Genomic DNA, 18,345 nt, shown 5'->3' on the forward strand with positions numbered 1-18,345 from the left:
CATGTTCTGAGACTCAATTTTTTGAATTTTTCAAACTGTCTTTGATGGAGATACATTCTATACCAAAGTTGTAGTACTTCACAAGATTTAAAACTATGTAGTTAAAAGTTTTTTCATTTGAGTTCATTTAATAGCTAAAATATCCAATATAATATTACAAAATATTAATATTAGCGCTAGGTCGTGGGTTCAATTCTCCAAAGTCGCAAGTTTTATTGGTTTTTTGGGTTTTCTAGATAACATTAAGCGAGGCGGGCATTTTAAGACGTTCGCCTCGGTTAATGTGATTAACGGAGGCCGTCACCTTAACTTTCTCATCTCGGTTAATCGATTAATGGAGGTGGTTCCCGATTAACCGTGACCTTTTGATGGAGGCGGTTGGCTTGCCGCCTCGGTTACTTGATTTTGCACGCCTCGGTTAAGTTTTCTACAGTAGTGGGATGTAAATGGAAAACATATAGATTAGTAACTGACACATTGACTACAACAAGATAGAGACAACATTGTATCTATTGAGCCTATTGTGTTGGAAAATGAACAAAGTGAAAAATACGCAATTTAATATTAGTAATTTATTTTAGATTCTTGACATCAGAATTTAATCTGGGCTACAACAATAGCGGCATAGTTTCTTGTCAAAGAAAAAACAATAGCGGCATAGTTTTAGCTAATGTTTAGTAATTGAAATATTTATCACGAAGTATCTATTGTGTTATAAAATTAACCAAGTGTAAAAACATGCAATTTAATTTTTGTATTTTTATTAGTTAGTGGCATATTAAACATTAACTAATAATTATGGATTCTAAAGCTATGTCCCGTGCAAGAGAACGGGTTGATGGACTAGTGAAATAAATTTTTATAATGTATTTATTTGGTGTCGTAAATATTGTTATCATTTTCCTATAAAGTTGGTTAAATTCAAGATAGTTTGACTTATGATTCTAAAAATTGATTTATTTTAGGATGGAAGGACTGTATATATCAGTTCCTCGGGATTTGTGAACAATACCATGTACGGACAAGACTTATAGGGCATTACCCTAATTTCCGATTTAGGAGGCCTGAACCTATCTAAAACCATATGTGGACGACACGTCCTTATTTGTGTACATCCTACATCGATCGAGCTTCATCTGCACTTCTAAGATTCCGAGACGAAGATGAAAGATTATCACATGATGTACAATAACTCATCTGATGCGTTCACGTGATGTACAGCTCCTAGTTGCAACAAACACTAACAAACATAATCCGCTGCTTATATTTTTCAATTCAGAAATGCTATACAATTAACACACATGTGTTTTAGAAAAAAAAAACACATGAATTTTTTTTATCTCTCTCCCTCTCTCTTTCTCATCGGTGACCACCGGCGCCGGCGCCGGCGACGGCGACCGGCGAGCTCGCCCCGGCGCCCGCACCCACGCCGGCCATGGCGGTGGCGGTGGCGGCGGCGCCCGTGCCCGCGCCGGTCATGGCAATAGCGGTGGCGGTGGCGGCGGTGGTGGTTCAGTGATTTGTCCTTCCATAGAAAAAAAATTGTGATCTGTAATATGTGATCTGTGATTTGTGGAGGCTAGAGACTGGAGGGAGGCTAGAGATAGAAGAAATATGAAGGTTGTTGGATCTTAATCTTATAGTGCAAAAAAAATTATGTGTTGAAATTACGCAAAACAAATGGTTATGTGGTAGACAGACTATTCAATTCCTTCTTTCCTCAGACCGGCCGGCCGCACGTCAGAGTCAGAACCGACAGGTTGTCGCCTTGGACTTTGGTTGCTCTTGGTTTCATGCAAATGGCTTGGGGTATCAATGGCTTTGTTTAGTCGTGCACATGACCCGCATGTGGAAGAGTAAAATTTACACGAAGAATCCACATTTAGGGTGTCTTTGGCAGGGATTCTGGGTGCTCCGGATCCTCTTACATAAGCACTGTATAGGTACTGTTGATAGGATCTATTTTTCTCTCTCCCCTTTCACTCTCTCACTGACACAATGGAGCTGTTGGAGCTAAAAATTTTAGCTTCTCCTCTCCTACTTGGCCTGTGAGAGGGAGAGGGAAGAGAGAATTTTGGCTCTGATCAACAGTGTAGTACAGTATTCTTGCAGGTAGGAGCCGGAGCCACCTGAATCTGTCCCAAACGGGGCCTTACTACAACGCAGAGTGAGAGGGAGGCGGACAAATAAAGCAGGGCGCTGGGCTAACTGCAGCTGCACAAACCAAACTGTGTGTAGCTCCAGCTGATCATCGACGACGGTCACACACGCACACCTACACCTTCCCGTCCTCGCCATGGATGACGCCAGGTCCCCATCCTCACCGCCGCTGCACGTCGTGATCTGCCCATGGCTCGCCTTCGGCCACATCCTCCCGTACCTGGAGCTCGCCGAGCGCCTGGCGTCACGGGGCCACCGCGTGTCCTTCCTCTCCACGCCCAAAAACCTCGCGCGCCTCCCGGCGCGGCGCCACGCCGACACCATCGACCTCGTGACGCTGCCGCTCCCGCGCGTGGAGGGCCTCCCCGAGGGCGCCGAGTCCACCAACGACGTCCCCGGCGACCGGCTCGAGCCGCTCTTCGAGGCCTTCGACGGCCTCGCCGCGCCCTTCGCGGAGTTCCTGAGCGCCGACGAGGGCAACCGGCCCAGGCCGGACTGGATCGTCGCCGACACGTTAACCCACTGGGCGGCCACCGTCTCCCTGCAGCACAAGGTGCCGTGAGCGATGCTTGTTTCATCCGCGGCCGTGATATCTGCCTTTGCATGCGGCGCAAGGGACTGCACAGAGCTCGCCGCTGCCTCCATATTTGAGCAGCCGTCCCCTGTAGCTGTAGAAGAGCCACCGGCGGGCATGCCGCGGTACGAGTGGAAAAGGAACGTGACGGGGTTGTTCACCCCCCATGAGAGGACAGGTATGTCTGTCGTCCGGCGCATCACCTTGACGCTCGAGAGCTGCACGATCACTGCCATCCGGAGCTGCCCCGAGTGGGAGCCCGTGGTCTTCTCACATGCCGCCGCGCTCCTCGGCAAGCCGCTCGTCCCGCTCGGCCTCCTGCCGCCGTCGCCGGACGGAGGGCGTGGCGCCGGCATGAACAGGGACGACGCCACCGTGCGCTGGCTAGACGCGCAGCCACCCAAGTCGGTCGTGTACGTCGCGCTCGGCAGCGAGGTGCCGCTGCGCGTGGAGCAGGTGCACGAAATGGCTCATGGGCTGGAGATGGCCGGAGCGCGATTCCTCTGGGCTCTGCGGCCGCCCAGGGGCGTTCCCGACGACATGGACGTCCTGCCTCCGGGATTCCAAGAGCGGATCCATGGACATGGGCTGGTGACCATGGGGTGGGTCCCTCAGAACACCGTCTTGGCACATGGTGCCGTCGGCGCGTTCTTGACGCACTGTGGACGGAGCTCGCTTATTGAAGGGCTTCTGTATGGGCACCCTCTGATCATGCTACCGATCTCCGGCGACCAAGGTCCGAACGCGCGGCTCATGGAGGGGAGGAAGGTAGGGTTGCAGGTTCCCAGGGACGAAGATGATGGGTCTTTCAACCGCAAGGGCTTCGCAAAAGCAGTCCGCGCCGTTATGGTTGAAGAAGATACTAGGAGAGTGTTTGTCAAAAACGCCATGAAGTTGCAAGAGGTTGTAGCGGATAAGGAGCTCCACGAGAGGTACATTTTGTGCAGCAACTTAGATCGTACACCACCAGCTGAGACTTAGTTTTGGTGTTTTTAAAACTCTGTTGGTGGTTGTTGCGTTGCGCATACACTAGATGGAAAGATCATTGTATCGCAGTGTTATTTAGTGTTTGTTGCAACTAGGAACTGTACATCACGTGAACGCATGAACGCATCAGAGGAGTTATTGTGCATCATCTTGTGATAATCTCTCAACCACGTCGTCTTGGAATCTTACATGTTCCTTCGTTTCAGCCGGGGATTATTAGCCATGATACAGTGTTTTTCTCTCACAACATATCAGCCCAAGCGGCTTATCGACCAGCCGAACAAGCTGCTAATCTAGAAGTGCAAATGAATCTCGATCGATATGTAGAATGTACACAAATAAGGACATGTCGTCCATCCACATATGGTTTTAGATAGGTTCAGGCCTCTTAAATTGGAAATCAGAGTACACTACTATAGAAATTTTAACGGAGACGAGCAAAAAGGGTTAATGGAGACGGGCATTGCAACCGCCTCCGATCAAAGCTCACAGTTAATCGTGACTTTACGGAGGCAGTCCAAATGCCCACCTCTGTTAATCAAATAAAAAAACAAAAAAGAGAAAAAGCCAGAAGCCCAGCCCTAACGGGCCTGGATATGGGCCTCGCGCCGCAGGGAGGGGCTCTCCGCCGTCGGATCCGCGCTGCTGCCCCTGCACGCGGCCAGGAGCGGCCACCTTGCCCGCGGATCTGACCACCACGGTCGCAGATCCGCCTGAGAAGCCGCTAGAGGTGCTCCTCGGCCAGATCCATCGCCGAGCTCGAGGGAGAGGAAGGATCAGCCGCCAGTGGAGGTGCTCCTTGGCCAGATCCGCCACAGAGCTCGAGGGAGAGGGAGGATCCGCCGCCAGGGTATGCCGCCGCCCGCACCCGCGAGAGGGAGGCCGTGCCGCCCCACGCGATGCCGCCACGGGTAGGCCACCACACCGAGGATCCGCCCGGGCCCAGCCTGGATCCGCGCCGCCCCGCCATGGATCCACCCGGCCTTGGCATGGATCTGCGTCGCCGAGCGCTGTGAGGGCCGCTCCGCCATGATCCGCGCCGGAGGGAGGAGAGAGGACGCCACTACAGAGGGAGGACAACGCCGTGAAGGAGGGAGGAGAGGGCGCGCAAGAGGGAGGGAGGAGAGCTTTGGAGGGAGGGAGGGAGGGAGGGAGAAGAGGGCCAGAGGGAGGGAGAAGAGCGTCGGAGGGAGTGAGGGAGGAGAGGGCGCCGCGCGCTGAGAGTGAGAGGAGGAGAGAGGGCGCACGGCTCATGCAGCTGAGGAAGGGAGGGAGCTGAGACCGAAACTCTAAGTGTGTTGTATATATACGCGTGCTCAAAATTGGGCCCCTTGGGCTTTGCTTGGGCTCAGGACTGGGCCAGCATTTTTGGAGGCGGACCTTATAGTGTGCCCGCCTCCATAAATCGATTTACGCAACCGCCTCCAAAAATAAATTATTTTTGGAGGCGGATGCCTTAAATCGACTTTCTGCCCGCCTCGTTAAATAAAAATGCCCGCCTGCGTTAATCCGTAGGGAATAAACAAGGCGATTGGATTTTGTGACCACCTTGATTAATAAAAGGGTACCGTCTTGCAAAATCATTTGTGTAGTAGTGGTAGTGCCATATAAGTCTTGTCCGTGCATGATAAATAAATAATAGAAAATATGAGTCATAGAGTTATATAGCATGTGTATTAGTGTATTATAAAATTTTGGATTTTTTCGGTCACCACCAAAATTCACGAAATTTTGGTGAAATTGCGCCAAAATTTTGAACCCTGGTACGGTATCCTTGAGACAAGTTTTACAATCTATACAGGTGCGGAGACAAGAGGGGCCGGATAGGGCCTGGCTGTAACAGCCCTGGTGTTACGATCTTGTTTAGCACCACGATTTAGGTCTAAGAAGAAAATTTCCGAAACGAGTTTCTCGGGTTTTTAATTTAAAACGTACTTGAGGCGGTGGGCGAATCCTGTGTGACTTAGCTTTGTAGACTCAAATAAACGTCCAAGTTATATTACTCAGTGCGTAAAGATATTTAGGAATATCGAACGACGATTCTAGCGAATGGTTTGTTCTGTTAGATTAAGCATGAAAAGCAACTTTTATAAATAAAATAAAATCCATTAATAAATAGAACGATATATATATACTCACGGATTTATTTTGAAAAGCACGTAACAGGCAAGAGATAGCGCAATAGCTTCTTTTACTTTTCTTGGCGTTGCATACAGCGTACCCATTGTACGGCATTTATGAACGGTCTTGTCTTCTGTCGTGGCTCTGCATTGCAAGCCTCAGTTGCTGTCGTCCCCGCAAAGCGCCACCGTCCGACTGCCAGTTCCGTCGCTTCACCCGGCAGCACCATGAATGCCTTGCTTGTTTTTTGTCCGCCTCCGCTAGTCCTTGCCTGCCTCTGCTGTCTCCGTGGCGAGCGAGCAAAGCTTCAAGTCACCGCGTTCCCATGCCTCTGCCTCGGTCTGCCACTACTATCCTGCGCCTAGCGCTATGCTGCTCGTGTGCGTGCTCCCCCTAGATAGTTGGGCAAGGCGTCGTCCTTGCTGCTGCTGCCCTTGTGCGCCTGTCTGCTGCCCTCGTGCGCTTTAAGCCAAAGGTTGAGCTGATGCTGCCACGCACTGCTCTCTCTCAGCTCTCGCTCTCTCTTTTCGCTTCAGAGCACGCACAGCCTTGGCCATGAGCTCCGAGCCGAACTCGTCGTCGTTGTTCGCCGCTGCGCCCACCACCACCGTATCCACCTCGCTTGCCTCTGTGTCCCGCTCGCGCCTGCTCTGGCTGGCCGGCCAGGTGAGCTGCCGCTCGCTGACCATGGCCACGCCGGGCTGGTTGGCGACTGTTGGCTGCTGTGCGTCACGCTGGGGCTAGGCGCCGCCAGCGGCCGTGACCGAGCTACCGCATGCCACCGCTGCTCGGGCCGGGGCCTAGCACGGGTGGGGACGCAGCCGACGGTGGCCACCCCCACCGGCATCAACCCCACCAAGGCACATCTCGAGCCGCCCGGGCCCACGTGTCCTGCACCGGCATTCCCTCCTCCGCCTCCGCGACCTGCTCCGCAGTCCCTACCAAGATCGAGGTCGCCGTCCGCCGCCGGTCCCGCACCATGAGCGCGTGCAAGCCCACCATCACTGTGCCTTCCGCTTCCATCGTAGCTCCATCTCCTTTGTCCCACGTCGAGCACCGCTGCGTCCCCGGCGTCACAGCCGCCGTGGCCGCCACCGCCGGCCACGCACCCCCTTCCTTCCCCGCGCAAGCGCGCCCCGGTAGGCCGCCGCGCTGCCCTTCCGTGCCACCATCGCGCCTCCCATGCGGCCGCGCCGTCGCCCACTGCTCTGGGCGCCTTCAGCCGGACCGCGGCCATTTCCGTCGCGCAGTCACCACGTGTGCGAGCGCGCCCGAGCCCGCGTCGCCCCCGCACCACCACCGTGCCGCCGGCGCATCCTCACCGCAGTGCCGCCCGGTTCCTCTGCGCTGGTGCTCTGTTTTTGGAGATGAAGAAGGGTATGGATCCAAGAAGAAGTGTTATACAAGGTTCTTATTGTAAAATACGAGACTCACATAAATAGTGCATTTATACTGCGAGGCGATTTGAGGTAAACTCGGGGGTCTAATCGCTAAAATGCAGTCGTTGTCCTACCCTGGTCGCGTGGGCCAGATTACTGGGCCACCGACCGCGTCCCGGCTTGTTGGGCCGGCCTGGTCACGCTGCCGGCTAGGTCCACCTACGCCTGGGCCGCTGCCTGCCCGTCAGGCCGACCTGTGTCGCGTCCGCTTGGGCCGCGCGCGCCTGGTGGGCCGCCAGCTCCGATGGTCTGCCGGCTGGGCGCACCGCCTGGGCCGAACTGCCGCCGCGCGCGCTCCGCCCTTCTAGGCTGCTGGGCCGCTTAGATGCTGCTGGCCCTTTCGTTCTATAAACATTTTCCAATTAAGTTTTAGAAATAAACTTGTAAAATCAATACAAAATTGTGTAGGTGTCCAAAAGTGGTGAAACTAGTTTTGTTGAGTCTCTAAAATCATGATCTACCTGTTAGTATATTTTGTTCACATAGTTTGATAATATTCTTGGGAGCTATATAATTAATTTAAGGTACTTAATATTGTAAAAAGATAAACTTGTAGGAATTTCCATGATAAATCGGTAATATTGTTGAATCTGAAATTTGTACAGTAGGATTCTAGTAATATTAGGTACTCACTGTGATTTTTGTAGCTCCAGAATAATTAGTTTGCTAAATAGATAATGATGCCCTATTTTGAATAATGATTAAATCGATAGAATGAAACAAAGAAACAACTTGGGTTTGTATAACTAAAATATTTGTTGGGAAATAACGTCTTATTCGACAACATGGGTACGTAGATAAGTACGGTTGTCGTTAGAACTAGCTCGTTAACTTGAGAGGTGTAAATCGTATTGTACGAATCACGGTCGCAGTTGATTAATTACTTCTTGCATTGCATCGCATTGCATATCTTATAGGTACAATGATGGATCAATGGATCAATTAAAGGATGATTGAGAATTCGAAGGTGGTGTAATGGTATTCTCTCTAGGAGATGATGCAATGGGCTTATTATTCAGCTGATGGTGGGTGATCTGAAGATGCAGATACTAACTTTTAATATATATCTTACCCAAGCAAGCCCCGGTGCATAACCCCTACTTTTTTGCAGTTTAAACTATATTTGTGCATTAAGTTTTAAGAAGTTGAATGAAACCTACTTGCATATATACATCTTTATCCTATGAGTCTTACTAGTATGATAGGATCATGTAGATTACTATGCTATAGGACTTCGGTAGAAGTCGAGTGATGGCTGTCACTCGCGAGATATAGGGAAATATATTACTGTATTATTATCACTTGGAATATATAAATGGTTGAAAGGAAAAATGGTGACCGGAGAGGGATATGGTTTGGGTATTGGTGGGTGTAAGAGGTTGTGTCGCCGTGGACGCGGGGCATGGCTCTGTTACACTGTTTTCTCTGTCTGTGTCGATTAAGGGCCAGCCGTTGCTTAAGACTCTAGGTAAGTCACAAACTTATTATCCCGAGCACAAACTTGTGTATGGGCGCTTGGAAGACTTGTTGCTCTCTTATCGTGGGTTCCGGCTCTTTCCGGACTGACTGTCAATGTTTCTTTTTGGTGGAAGAGGTCCTTGCACCACACTGAGTTCGGGACTTAGGGGCGGGGGCTTGGAGTCCCAGTTTGGACGGGACCTAGGACCCCAGGACAGGAGGGTGACGGGTTGGTCCTGCTTGTGCCCGGGGTACAAGCGGGGCGTGTGTTTTCGGGGTACCCAACTGGGGCATTGATTCACGAATCGCCGGCGTTCCGGTATGGCTTGTCTACGGCCTAGCACCGTAGTAAGAACTAAAAGATGAAAGTTAGAAGATGGAAAAAAATCTGATTGCTTATCACCTGCTTGAAAGTAGCACAGGTGCTTACATAAAATGGTTAGTTAATGAATCAATATGACTATTAATAAAAATCGAATTTAAGGACACACGCTTAGTAATGCTTCCTGCAAATGCAATAACCCACAAGCTAGATAGCCTTGCTTATCCTTGGAGTCTTTTCTTTCCTCCTGTCGGGTAAGTCTTGCTGAGTACTCAGGGTTTTATTCCCCTGTTGCAGGTGACAGGTGGAGGCTTGAGCTGACCTTTGTGTGTGGATTTCTCCTGGTGGGCTCAGAGGGGATTTCCTTTACGCTGCGATCGTAGTCTTTATTTATAACTCTCACTAAAGGTTTTTATAAATGAAAGTTTTATAATCTGTTATCATAGTTTACATATCAATGATTCATCATGTCAAGATTAGATAATTATTTCCGTTATAATTCTGATCACATGTTTATATTTCGCTGTTAAATTAAATTGTTCATAACTCTGATAATATGATTACATTCCGTTGTTATAATAATAAATATTATACTCTGATGTTGTATTAAAAGTGATGTAAGAAATGATCAAGAATGATGTAAGCTTTATTCTCTCATTTGTGATCCTGATGGCAAAAATGTGGATTTTTGGGTTCTCCCCTGGGGTGTGCTCGACGGAACCGAGTAATTTAGTGTTCTCCCCTGAGTGCTTAGTATCTAATGGATGACAAGCACTCCTGTGAGGCATTAGATTAGACGGTTCTGCCACACCGGCCCTCCATAAGGTTGCATAGGATATAATAATACTCTTCATTAGTTATACTAATTCTAGAAATCATTTGTAGAAAGCCTCCTCAACTAAGGTAACAAAAGTCTAGTTACAAATAAAATACATCTCCCTATTATGTTTTTCTTAAGTTATATCTCCTCATTGTATAGTTTTTTATAGCCAGATAAAATAAAGATGATGTGAACCATTAGTTTTATGAACAATATGTCTTTTTGTCTTTAATTTAGACAATTAACGCTTGTCCGAGATGAAGAAAGAAAAGAAAAAGATTAAAGTTCATTTATAGTTTTTAAGCAAATATATCAAGATTAATATTTTTTTACAATGTTTGATATTGATATTCTATTTTTTTTTGTTGAAACATGGTGGACCTGCCGCCCTCCTATATCAGATCCTGACTCCGCCCCTGAATCTATAGGAGCAATTAGAGTTTATCTGGCCATGTTGACACATGAGGTTTTCCTTTTTCACTTCTCCAACAAAGATTATTAAGATTGAGAAGATGAAGGCTATCACGTGATGCACAATAACTCCTCTTGATGTGTACACGTGATGTACAGCTCTTTGATGCAACCAACACTAACAACAATGCAATTTCTTATTGGATATATACAATGATCTCTCCATCCATAGTTTATGCGCAACAAGCCAACAACAACCACTAGCAGGATTTAAAACCTCCAAAACCAAGTCTCAGCTAGGGGCGTGAGATCTAAGTCGCTGCACAAATTCATCAATGTACCTCTCGTGGAGCTCCTTATCAGCTACAACCTCCTGCAGCTTCATGGCGTTTGCTAGAAAGACCCTCCTGGTATCTTCATCAATCATCACAGCCCGCACTGTGTCAGCGATCCCCTGGCGGTCGAAAGACCCATCGTCTTCATCCCTTGGCACCTGCAACCCAACCTTCCTGCCCGCCATGAGCCGCGCATTCGGACCTTGGTCTGCGAAGATGGGCAGCATGATCAGAGGGTGCCCATACTGAAGCCCTTCCGTAAGCGAGTTGCGTCCACAGTGCGTCAAGAACGAGCCGACGGCACCGTGCGCCAGTATGGTATTCTGCGGCACCCAGCTCGTGGTCACCATGCCGTGGCCGTGCGTACGCTCTTGGAAGCCCGGAGGGAGGACGTCAGCGTCGGGAACGCCCCTGGGCTTCCTCAGCGCCCAGAGGAATCGCGTCCCGGCGAGCTCGAGCCCATGAGCCAGCTCTTGCACCAGCTCCACGCGCAGCGGCACCTCGCTGCCCAGCGCGACGTACACGACCGACTTGGGTGGCTGCGCGTCGAGCCACCGCACGGTGGCGTCGTCTCTGTTCATGCTGGCGCCGCGGCCTCCATCCGGCGACGGCGGCAGGAGGCCGAGGGGAACGAGTGGCTTGCCAAGGAGGGCGGCGGCATGCGAAAAGGCGTGGAGCTCCCACTCCGGGCAGCTCCGCATGGCCGTGATCGCGCACCGGTCGAGCGTCAAGGTGATGCGCCGGGCGATCGACATACCGGACGTGCCGACAGGTGTGAACAACGCCTTGTCCCACTCCCACTCGTGACGGGGCATACCCACCGGCGGTGCCTGTGCTTGTACGGCGGGCATCTGTTCGAAGACAGAGGCAGCTGCCAGCTCCGCATGCTCGGACGCCCCACAGGCGATGGCGGAGATGAAGGCAGCGCTGGGCTGGAGCATGGCGCACGGCACCCTGTGCTCCAGGGCGACAGCGGGCGCCCAGTGGTGGAACGTGTCGACGAGGATCCAGTCTGGCGGCCTCTTCCCGTTCCCCTCGACGACGACGTCGCCGTCGCCGGCGCACGCGGCGGCCAGGAACTCCGCGAACGGCGCGGCGAGGCCGTCGAAGGCCTCCCATAGGGGTTCGAGCCTGTCGCCAGGGACGTCAGTGGTGGACTCGGCGCCCTCGGGGAGGCCCTCGACGCGCGGGAGCGGCAGCGCCACGAGGTCCACGCCGGCGTTGCGCCGCGCAGGGAGGCGCGCGAGGTTTCTGGCCGTGGAGACGTAGGACACGCGGTGGCCCCGCGACGCCAGGCGCTCGGCGAGCTCCAGGTACGGGAGCATGTGCCCGAACGCGAGCCACGGGCAGATGACGATGCGCAGAGGTGGAGACTCCGGCAAGGATGATGCGGAGGACACGGCGTCCATGGCGAGTTCTGAACGAGAGTGAGCCTCAGTGAGCAGCTGGAGCTCCACCGGCTGAGTTCGTCGCCTAGTTATAGCCTGGGTTTTCGCCTAAATTTCTAGAATATTGCTTTTTTTCGTTGGGTAGGAAAAAAACTTATATCGATCGAAATTTTACAGCCAAATTCATGTGTTGCTCCAAAATTACACCAAACTACAATTAAATGACCCTCCATATCCTCTAACCTCACCAAAGCCCTGAACTTCTTAAATCTATTTAATTTACTCACTCATACGTTCGATCTGTCACTAGCTAATGCACCTCGTCTACCGTCAGCCCTAGTATTACCGCCGCTGTACTTATGTGATATATTGTGTTATTTTATCGGTGCTATATAAATTTATGATGCACGGTAGATTAGAGAGTTTTTCCAGTGAAATGATGCTAATTTTTCAAAAAAAAATCAATTTAAATTTGTTTAAATTTGATCTGATATTTTCGAAATTCCCAAAAATTCGTATGTATCGGTGAGGAACGGAATTTCGCATTTAGCACTCGAACTCGCGCTGTAATACCACAACGGTAGATGTGGATTCTTTGTGTAACTTTTCTACCGTACCGTATACATACTCCGATCCATCAAAACAAAGCCGGAACACACCTTGGCGAGTGGGCCTTACTTGCGCAGTTTCTTAATTTTGTAGCCATGCACGCGCGTCATGTGGATGGCTAAACAAAGCGATTGATATTGATACCAAAGGCACGGCCAACGACGGCCGGATCTGGCGTGCGCGGTGGGCTGAGCAGCGAATAAACAATGAACTGTTATTGGTACAGTTTTTTTTAAAAAAAAAGAATATATTAATATCCCAGCTTCTGCATCGATCAATGTATATGGCTATTTCTTATTACAAAATGGAAAAAACAGACCAGGAAATCTCAAAAACAAAGTTTTTTTTGCTATAATGGAAAACAAAAACAAAAGCTAAGCCAAAACCCGCTACTGAAAAGCAAGTTTATCGCTAAAACTCTAGCCATGTCTTGCAAACACTTTCATCGTGTTTGTCTCAATAGTCTTGCAACCCATCTTCATCAAATGGCGATCCTCCTCCTTCTATAACAAGGACCAGAACCTAGTCCAGTAATAAGTCCCTCTGAAGAGATAGCCTGCAAGTAAGATGGTGCTACAACCTTGCCAAACACGATGTAATTTCGGGTTAACCAAATCACCCAACAAATTGTGCTTGCACCCACAAGAATCTGAAATTTTAGTTTCCTATTTATTCCTTCCAACCAACCTATAAACAGATTGTGTACACTAGTTGGAGGTAATAAATTAAAGGAAACATGAACAATTCTCCAAATAAACTTAGCAAAATGATAGTCAAAAAGTAGATGTTGTATAGACTGATTCGAAGAACAGAAACAACACTTCCTACCTCCTTGCCATTGCCATCGTGACAAATTATCCTTGGTTAGAATTACTCCCTTGTATAAGTACCACATAAAGACTTTGATTTTGAGAGATAGTTTTAGTTTCCAGATTAAAATGTTATATGGAATAGCTTCTGCTCCTAATAAAGCCATGTACATTCATTTGACACAAAACAACTCATTCTGATGTAACCCCCACACAAAGCAGTCTCTCTAATTTGTTATTTGTACACATGCTTGTAGGTTAGCCACCACAGATCTCCTGAAGGTAACATTTAACAGTGTCATAGACAACACTGATCTTACAGACACATTCTTCCTTCTCACAATGTTATATAGTGTAGGAAAGAGCGATTTTAGTGGACGCGGTCTTATCCATGAGTCCTCCCAAAATCATACTTGACACCCATCACCTAGATCAAACTTGCCCAATGAAAGAAACTCCCTCTTGACCTTCATAAGGCCAGCCCAAAACTGAGAAACCCTAGGCATGTATTGAGCCTGCGTCAAACTTTTGTTCCTTAAATATTTATTTCTAAGCAATTGTTGCTAAACCCATCTCCATTCAACAATTTAAACAACCATTTTCTTAGGAGGCACTTATTGTGAACGTCTAAATTTAGGACTCCCAACCCTCCTTGGTCTTTCAGTATGCAAACTACCTCCCACTTAGTCAATCTATACTTTTTCTTATGTTCATCACTCTACCAGAAAAACCATGATCTAAAGTAATCCAACTTCTTCAAAACCCCTCTAGGAATTTCAAAAAAGGACAACATGAACATGGGAAGACTACTCAAAATAGAGTTAATTAGGACAAGCCTCCCTCCTACTGATAGCATCTTACTCCTCCAACAATTGAGCCTTTTTTGGAATCTTTCCTCAACATGTTTCCGGTCCTTATTCATGAGTTTTCTATGGTGCATAGGAATTCCTAGGTATCTAAACGGGAATGACCCTACATTACACCCAAAAATTTGTGTATATTCACTTTGATTGGCTTTGGCAGCCCCGTAGCAAAATAATTCACTCTTATGGAAATTGATCTTGAGTCCTGATAATTGTTCAAAAGCACAAAGCAAGAGCTTCATGTTTTTGGCCTTCTCTAGATCATTGTCCATAAAGATAATAGTGTCATCCGCATACTGAAGGACTGAAAGTTCTTCCTCAACCAAATGTGGAACAACCCCTTTGATTTGTTCTATCTCTTTAGCTCGTGAAATAAGGACAGCCAACATGTCAACCACTATATTAAACAGGATTGGAGATAACAGATTCCCTTGATGCACTCCTTTCCTTGTTTGAAAATAATGGCCTATATTATCATTGACCTTAACTGCAACACTCTCTCTAGAGGTGACTTTCGAAATCCATTCACACCAAGTTGATGAGAATCCTTTCATTCTAAGAACTCGTTGTATAAAGGGCCACTTTAGTTTGTCGTATGCTTTTTCAAAGTCTAGTTTTAAAATGGCACCATCTTGTTTTTTCCTATGCAACTCATGAATTGTTTCATGCAAAATTATAACACCTTCCATTATATAGCGACCTGGGATGAAAGCTGTCTATTATTTAGAACTTTCATAAAAATCTTAAAGCTCACATTTAAAAGACATATTGACCTATATTGTTGTATCCGGACCGCATCAGTAATCTTTGGTAATAGACTAAGTACCACAAAATTTAAACAATGAATGGGCAGTCTCCCAGCATGGAACTCATGAAAAAGGCTCATGAAATCTGGCTTTACAATCTCCCAAAAGAATTGATAGAATTCAGCGGAAAAGCCATACTGACCCGGTGCCTTATTATGTTCCATATCCAAGACTGCCACTTTAATCTCCTCCTCACTGAATGAAGCCGTCAATACCTGATTCTCCTCCTCCGACACTTGAGGTATGTCATACCTCAAAGTCTCATCCATTGAGAAAGAATTTTGTATATGAGGTCCAAACAATCCTTTGTAGTATTTAGTTATAAAATTTTTTAGGTTTGCATCTCCAACCATAATTCCTTCTTCTTGTTTTAACTGTGTAATTTTTGTTTTCGTGTGTCTCCCATTTGCCACTAGAAGAAAATACTTAGTATTATTATCCCCTTGGAGTAACTTTGTTGCTTTTGATCGTTGGAACCAATAAATCTCCTCTCTCGACAACTTAGTTAATTGCCCTTTGAGGTGATGTCTAAGATCCTCCTCTTACAGTGACAACAGGCATGTCTCTGCCTTTCTATCTAAGACATCTATCTTGGCTAAAAGATTAGATTTATGCTTCTTGTCTTGTGAGACTAAATTCCTATGAGATCTGATAATCTGGGATCATGCCATCTTGCATATAATAACTTAAAAAGGCTAATCTACTCCAGAATCCAGAAAAAAGCGAGGAGTGCTTAGGCCTTCCATAGCGTGTCGCCTGAGTGATGCCAAAAGATGAAAGAAAAAGTTTGGGAATCACTCAATACACTGCAGGAGGAGATGCCAACATCTAGTGGTGCTAGAAAATGTGGGAGCGGGACAAGTAGTTGTCTCGGTGCTTGATTGATTAAAAACTATTAATCTATGTACATGCATGACTGAACCTCAGCATGTCCGTCCTATTTGAGCTAGCACAAATACTATTTTATTTGAACATGTCCTGCTTGAGGCATCACACAAGAGATAGCTTCGGTACTGTAAATTGCAGCCACTGAGATGCCTGCTACTGTTTATAGGACGTACTTTTTGTGGCATCTCTCGACCATTGTCGAGGGCCTTAGGGGCCATTTGGTGTCACTTCAGCAACAGCTTTACCTGCAACTCCATCTCTTGTCCAGACAAATGCCAAAAACTCAGACAGCTTCACCCGAAAAGCTCCTTCAGGCTTTGCTTAAATCCAGAGCGTAAAGTTTTGGGGTGTCACATCGGGTGTCACATGGGGATGTCTCACGGAGTGTTCAGATACTAATAAAAAAAGAAATTATAGAATCCATCAATAATCCGTGAGATGAATTTATTAAGCCTAATTAATCCATCATTAGCACATGTGTTACTTAGCACAACATTGTCAAATCATAGACAAATTAGGCTTAAAAGATTCATCCCGCAAATTAGTCACAAACTGTGCAATTAGTTATTTTTTAGTCTATATTTAATACTCCATGCATGTGTCCAAACATTCGATGGGATAGGGAGTAAACTTTAGGGGGAGGAACTAAACAAGGCCTAAATCGCGGTGACTAGAGATGCATGTGGGAGGAGGAGGTGAAGCTGGAAAAAAGTTTCTTCACCTAGCTTCCTCTCGCTTTTTGGGCCAGTGCGCGACCGCAGAACCGATTTGCCATGATAGACACGGGAAGGAGCGGAGGCTGACGACAAAGGTGCGGCGGTGCGGGGCCGAGGTGGCATGGAGCGGAGAGGCCGGTGTGGGTCGGAGAGGATGGTGTGGGGCAAATCTGGGCACTAGTTTTGAGCACTAGGGCTGAGGAGGCAGACTGGATCGCTGGGTGGAGACGGGGTGGGCGTCGATGAAACCCTATATTTGGTTTTAGCAATTGAGTGGCAACTGGTGGACTAACCTTTGTCTTAAAATGTTGTTTAAGTTAGGTGATGTCAACATCAAGGGCTGAGTAAGATGGCATCCATAGTGATGATGAAGCAAAAAAAGTTGATCAAGTTCTCGACTTTGGAAAAGAAAAAGAAAAACAAAACCCTATGATGAATTGAAAGCAAAGGTATATGCTAGAGACCTTGTTTTGCTAGTTGAGACATAATAGAGTGTATGGTCGGGTTTAGGATAGATAGTGGTACTATTAAAAGGGGAACTCCAAAGCTTAATCGGTTATCTAAGTGCCACTAGGTATGAATTCACGGTCCAAAGCAGTAGTTGTCATGATGGACAACATTTGGGAGTTAGTGCATTTGATAAAGGGTTTGTAAAGAAGCTGTTTGGGGTGCCTCTACAGGCACCGGACTAAGCGCTACGTAGAAGAGGGTGCCGGGGTGATCTGACCAAGCTAGGGTTAGTCACTAGATTAGTCTAGTGGTTACCCACTAACTGCATTGACTGCACTGGACCAAACGCTTGCACTATTCCTTAATTCATAGTACTCACCGGATTAATCCGATGCGGAGCATCGAACAAATCCGATGGCCCAAAAAACCTTACTGGTAGCTCTCTAGTGGACACCAGATTAGTTCATTGGACCACGCGCACTAGGGGGTTCATCACCGGACCATGCGCTAGGGTTAGCCATTGAAAGGCCTAATGGCTAGTTTCTGCTAACACACGCTGGGTACCACCGGATTAGTCTAGTGTGTACACTAACATAGCACTAGACTATCCATCCTGAAGGTTGTATAACGTAGCTTGTAGTCTGGTGATGGGGATTGACAGGCACCGGACCAAAATCCAATGCCTACACCTGCCTGCTTCAACGGCTAGTTTTCTTGGAAGCCTATATCTTTGGGATGGTCGGCCCTTGGGGTCTCTCTCTTGGTTGTCCTAATATATATTCTAAGCATCCCCTATCATGAGTGAGCATCCAAGAACACCTCCTACTCATCTCTTGATTGGATTGATCCAAATTGAGTTTGGGGGAGATTTAGTACATTTGCTTTGTTGGTTTGCATCTGGTGGCACTAGTTGACACTACGTCAAAATACCCCATCACTGTCGGTTCAAAATACCCCATCACTGCTGGATTTTGAACCAGCAAAACCATACCGGCAGGGATGAGGGTAAGCTTTCACTGTCATTTCCTACAAACTGGCGGGTTCTTCAACTTCACTGCCGGTTCTTTACACAACCGGCAGTGTTCATTTCCACCAACACTGTCGGTTCATAAGACCACCCGGTAGAGCTCAGTTCCAACAACATTGTCGGTTTATGTTTCAACCGGCAGTGTTGTAGTAAGAATCACTG

General features: G+C 47.7%; 1 protein-coding gene and 1 pseudogene across 1 annotated transcript; one reads left to right on the forward strand and one right to left on the reverse strand.

The window, feature by feature from the left end:
• Nucleotides 1-2,261: 2,261 nt before the first annotated feature.
• On the forward strand, nucleotides 2,262-3,708 carry LOC136534283 (putative UDP-rhamnose:rhamnosyltransferase 1; annotated as a pseudogene).
• Nucleotides 3,709-10,584: 6,876 nt separating this feature from the next.
• LOC136534282 (putative UDP-rhamnose:rhamnosyltransferase 1) lies at nucleotides 10,585-12,043 on the reverse strand. The gene has a single exon (XM_066526734.1). The coding sequence runs from the start codon at nucleotides 12,034-12,036 to the stop codon at nucleotides 10,585-10,587; it is 1,452 nt and encodes a 483-aa protein (XP_066382831.1). The 5' UTR covers nucleotides 12,037-12,043.
• Between the last annotated feature and the right edge of the window lie 6,302 nt (nucleotides 12,044-18,345).

This window comes from Miscanthus floridulus, unplaced genomic scaffold, assembly GCF_019320115.1.
Source record: "Miscanthus floridulus cultivar M001 unplaced genomic scaffold, ASM1932011v1 os_1744_1_2, whole genome shotgun sequence".
Taxonomy (NCBI): domain Eukaryota; kingdom Viridiplantae; phylum Streptophyta; class Magnoliopsida; order Poales; family Poaceae; genus Miscanthus; species Miscanthus floridulus.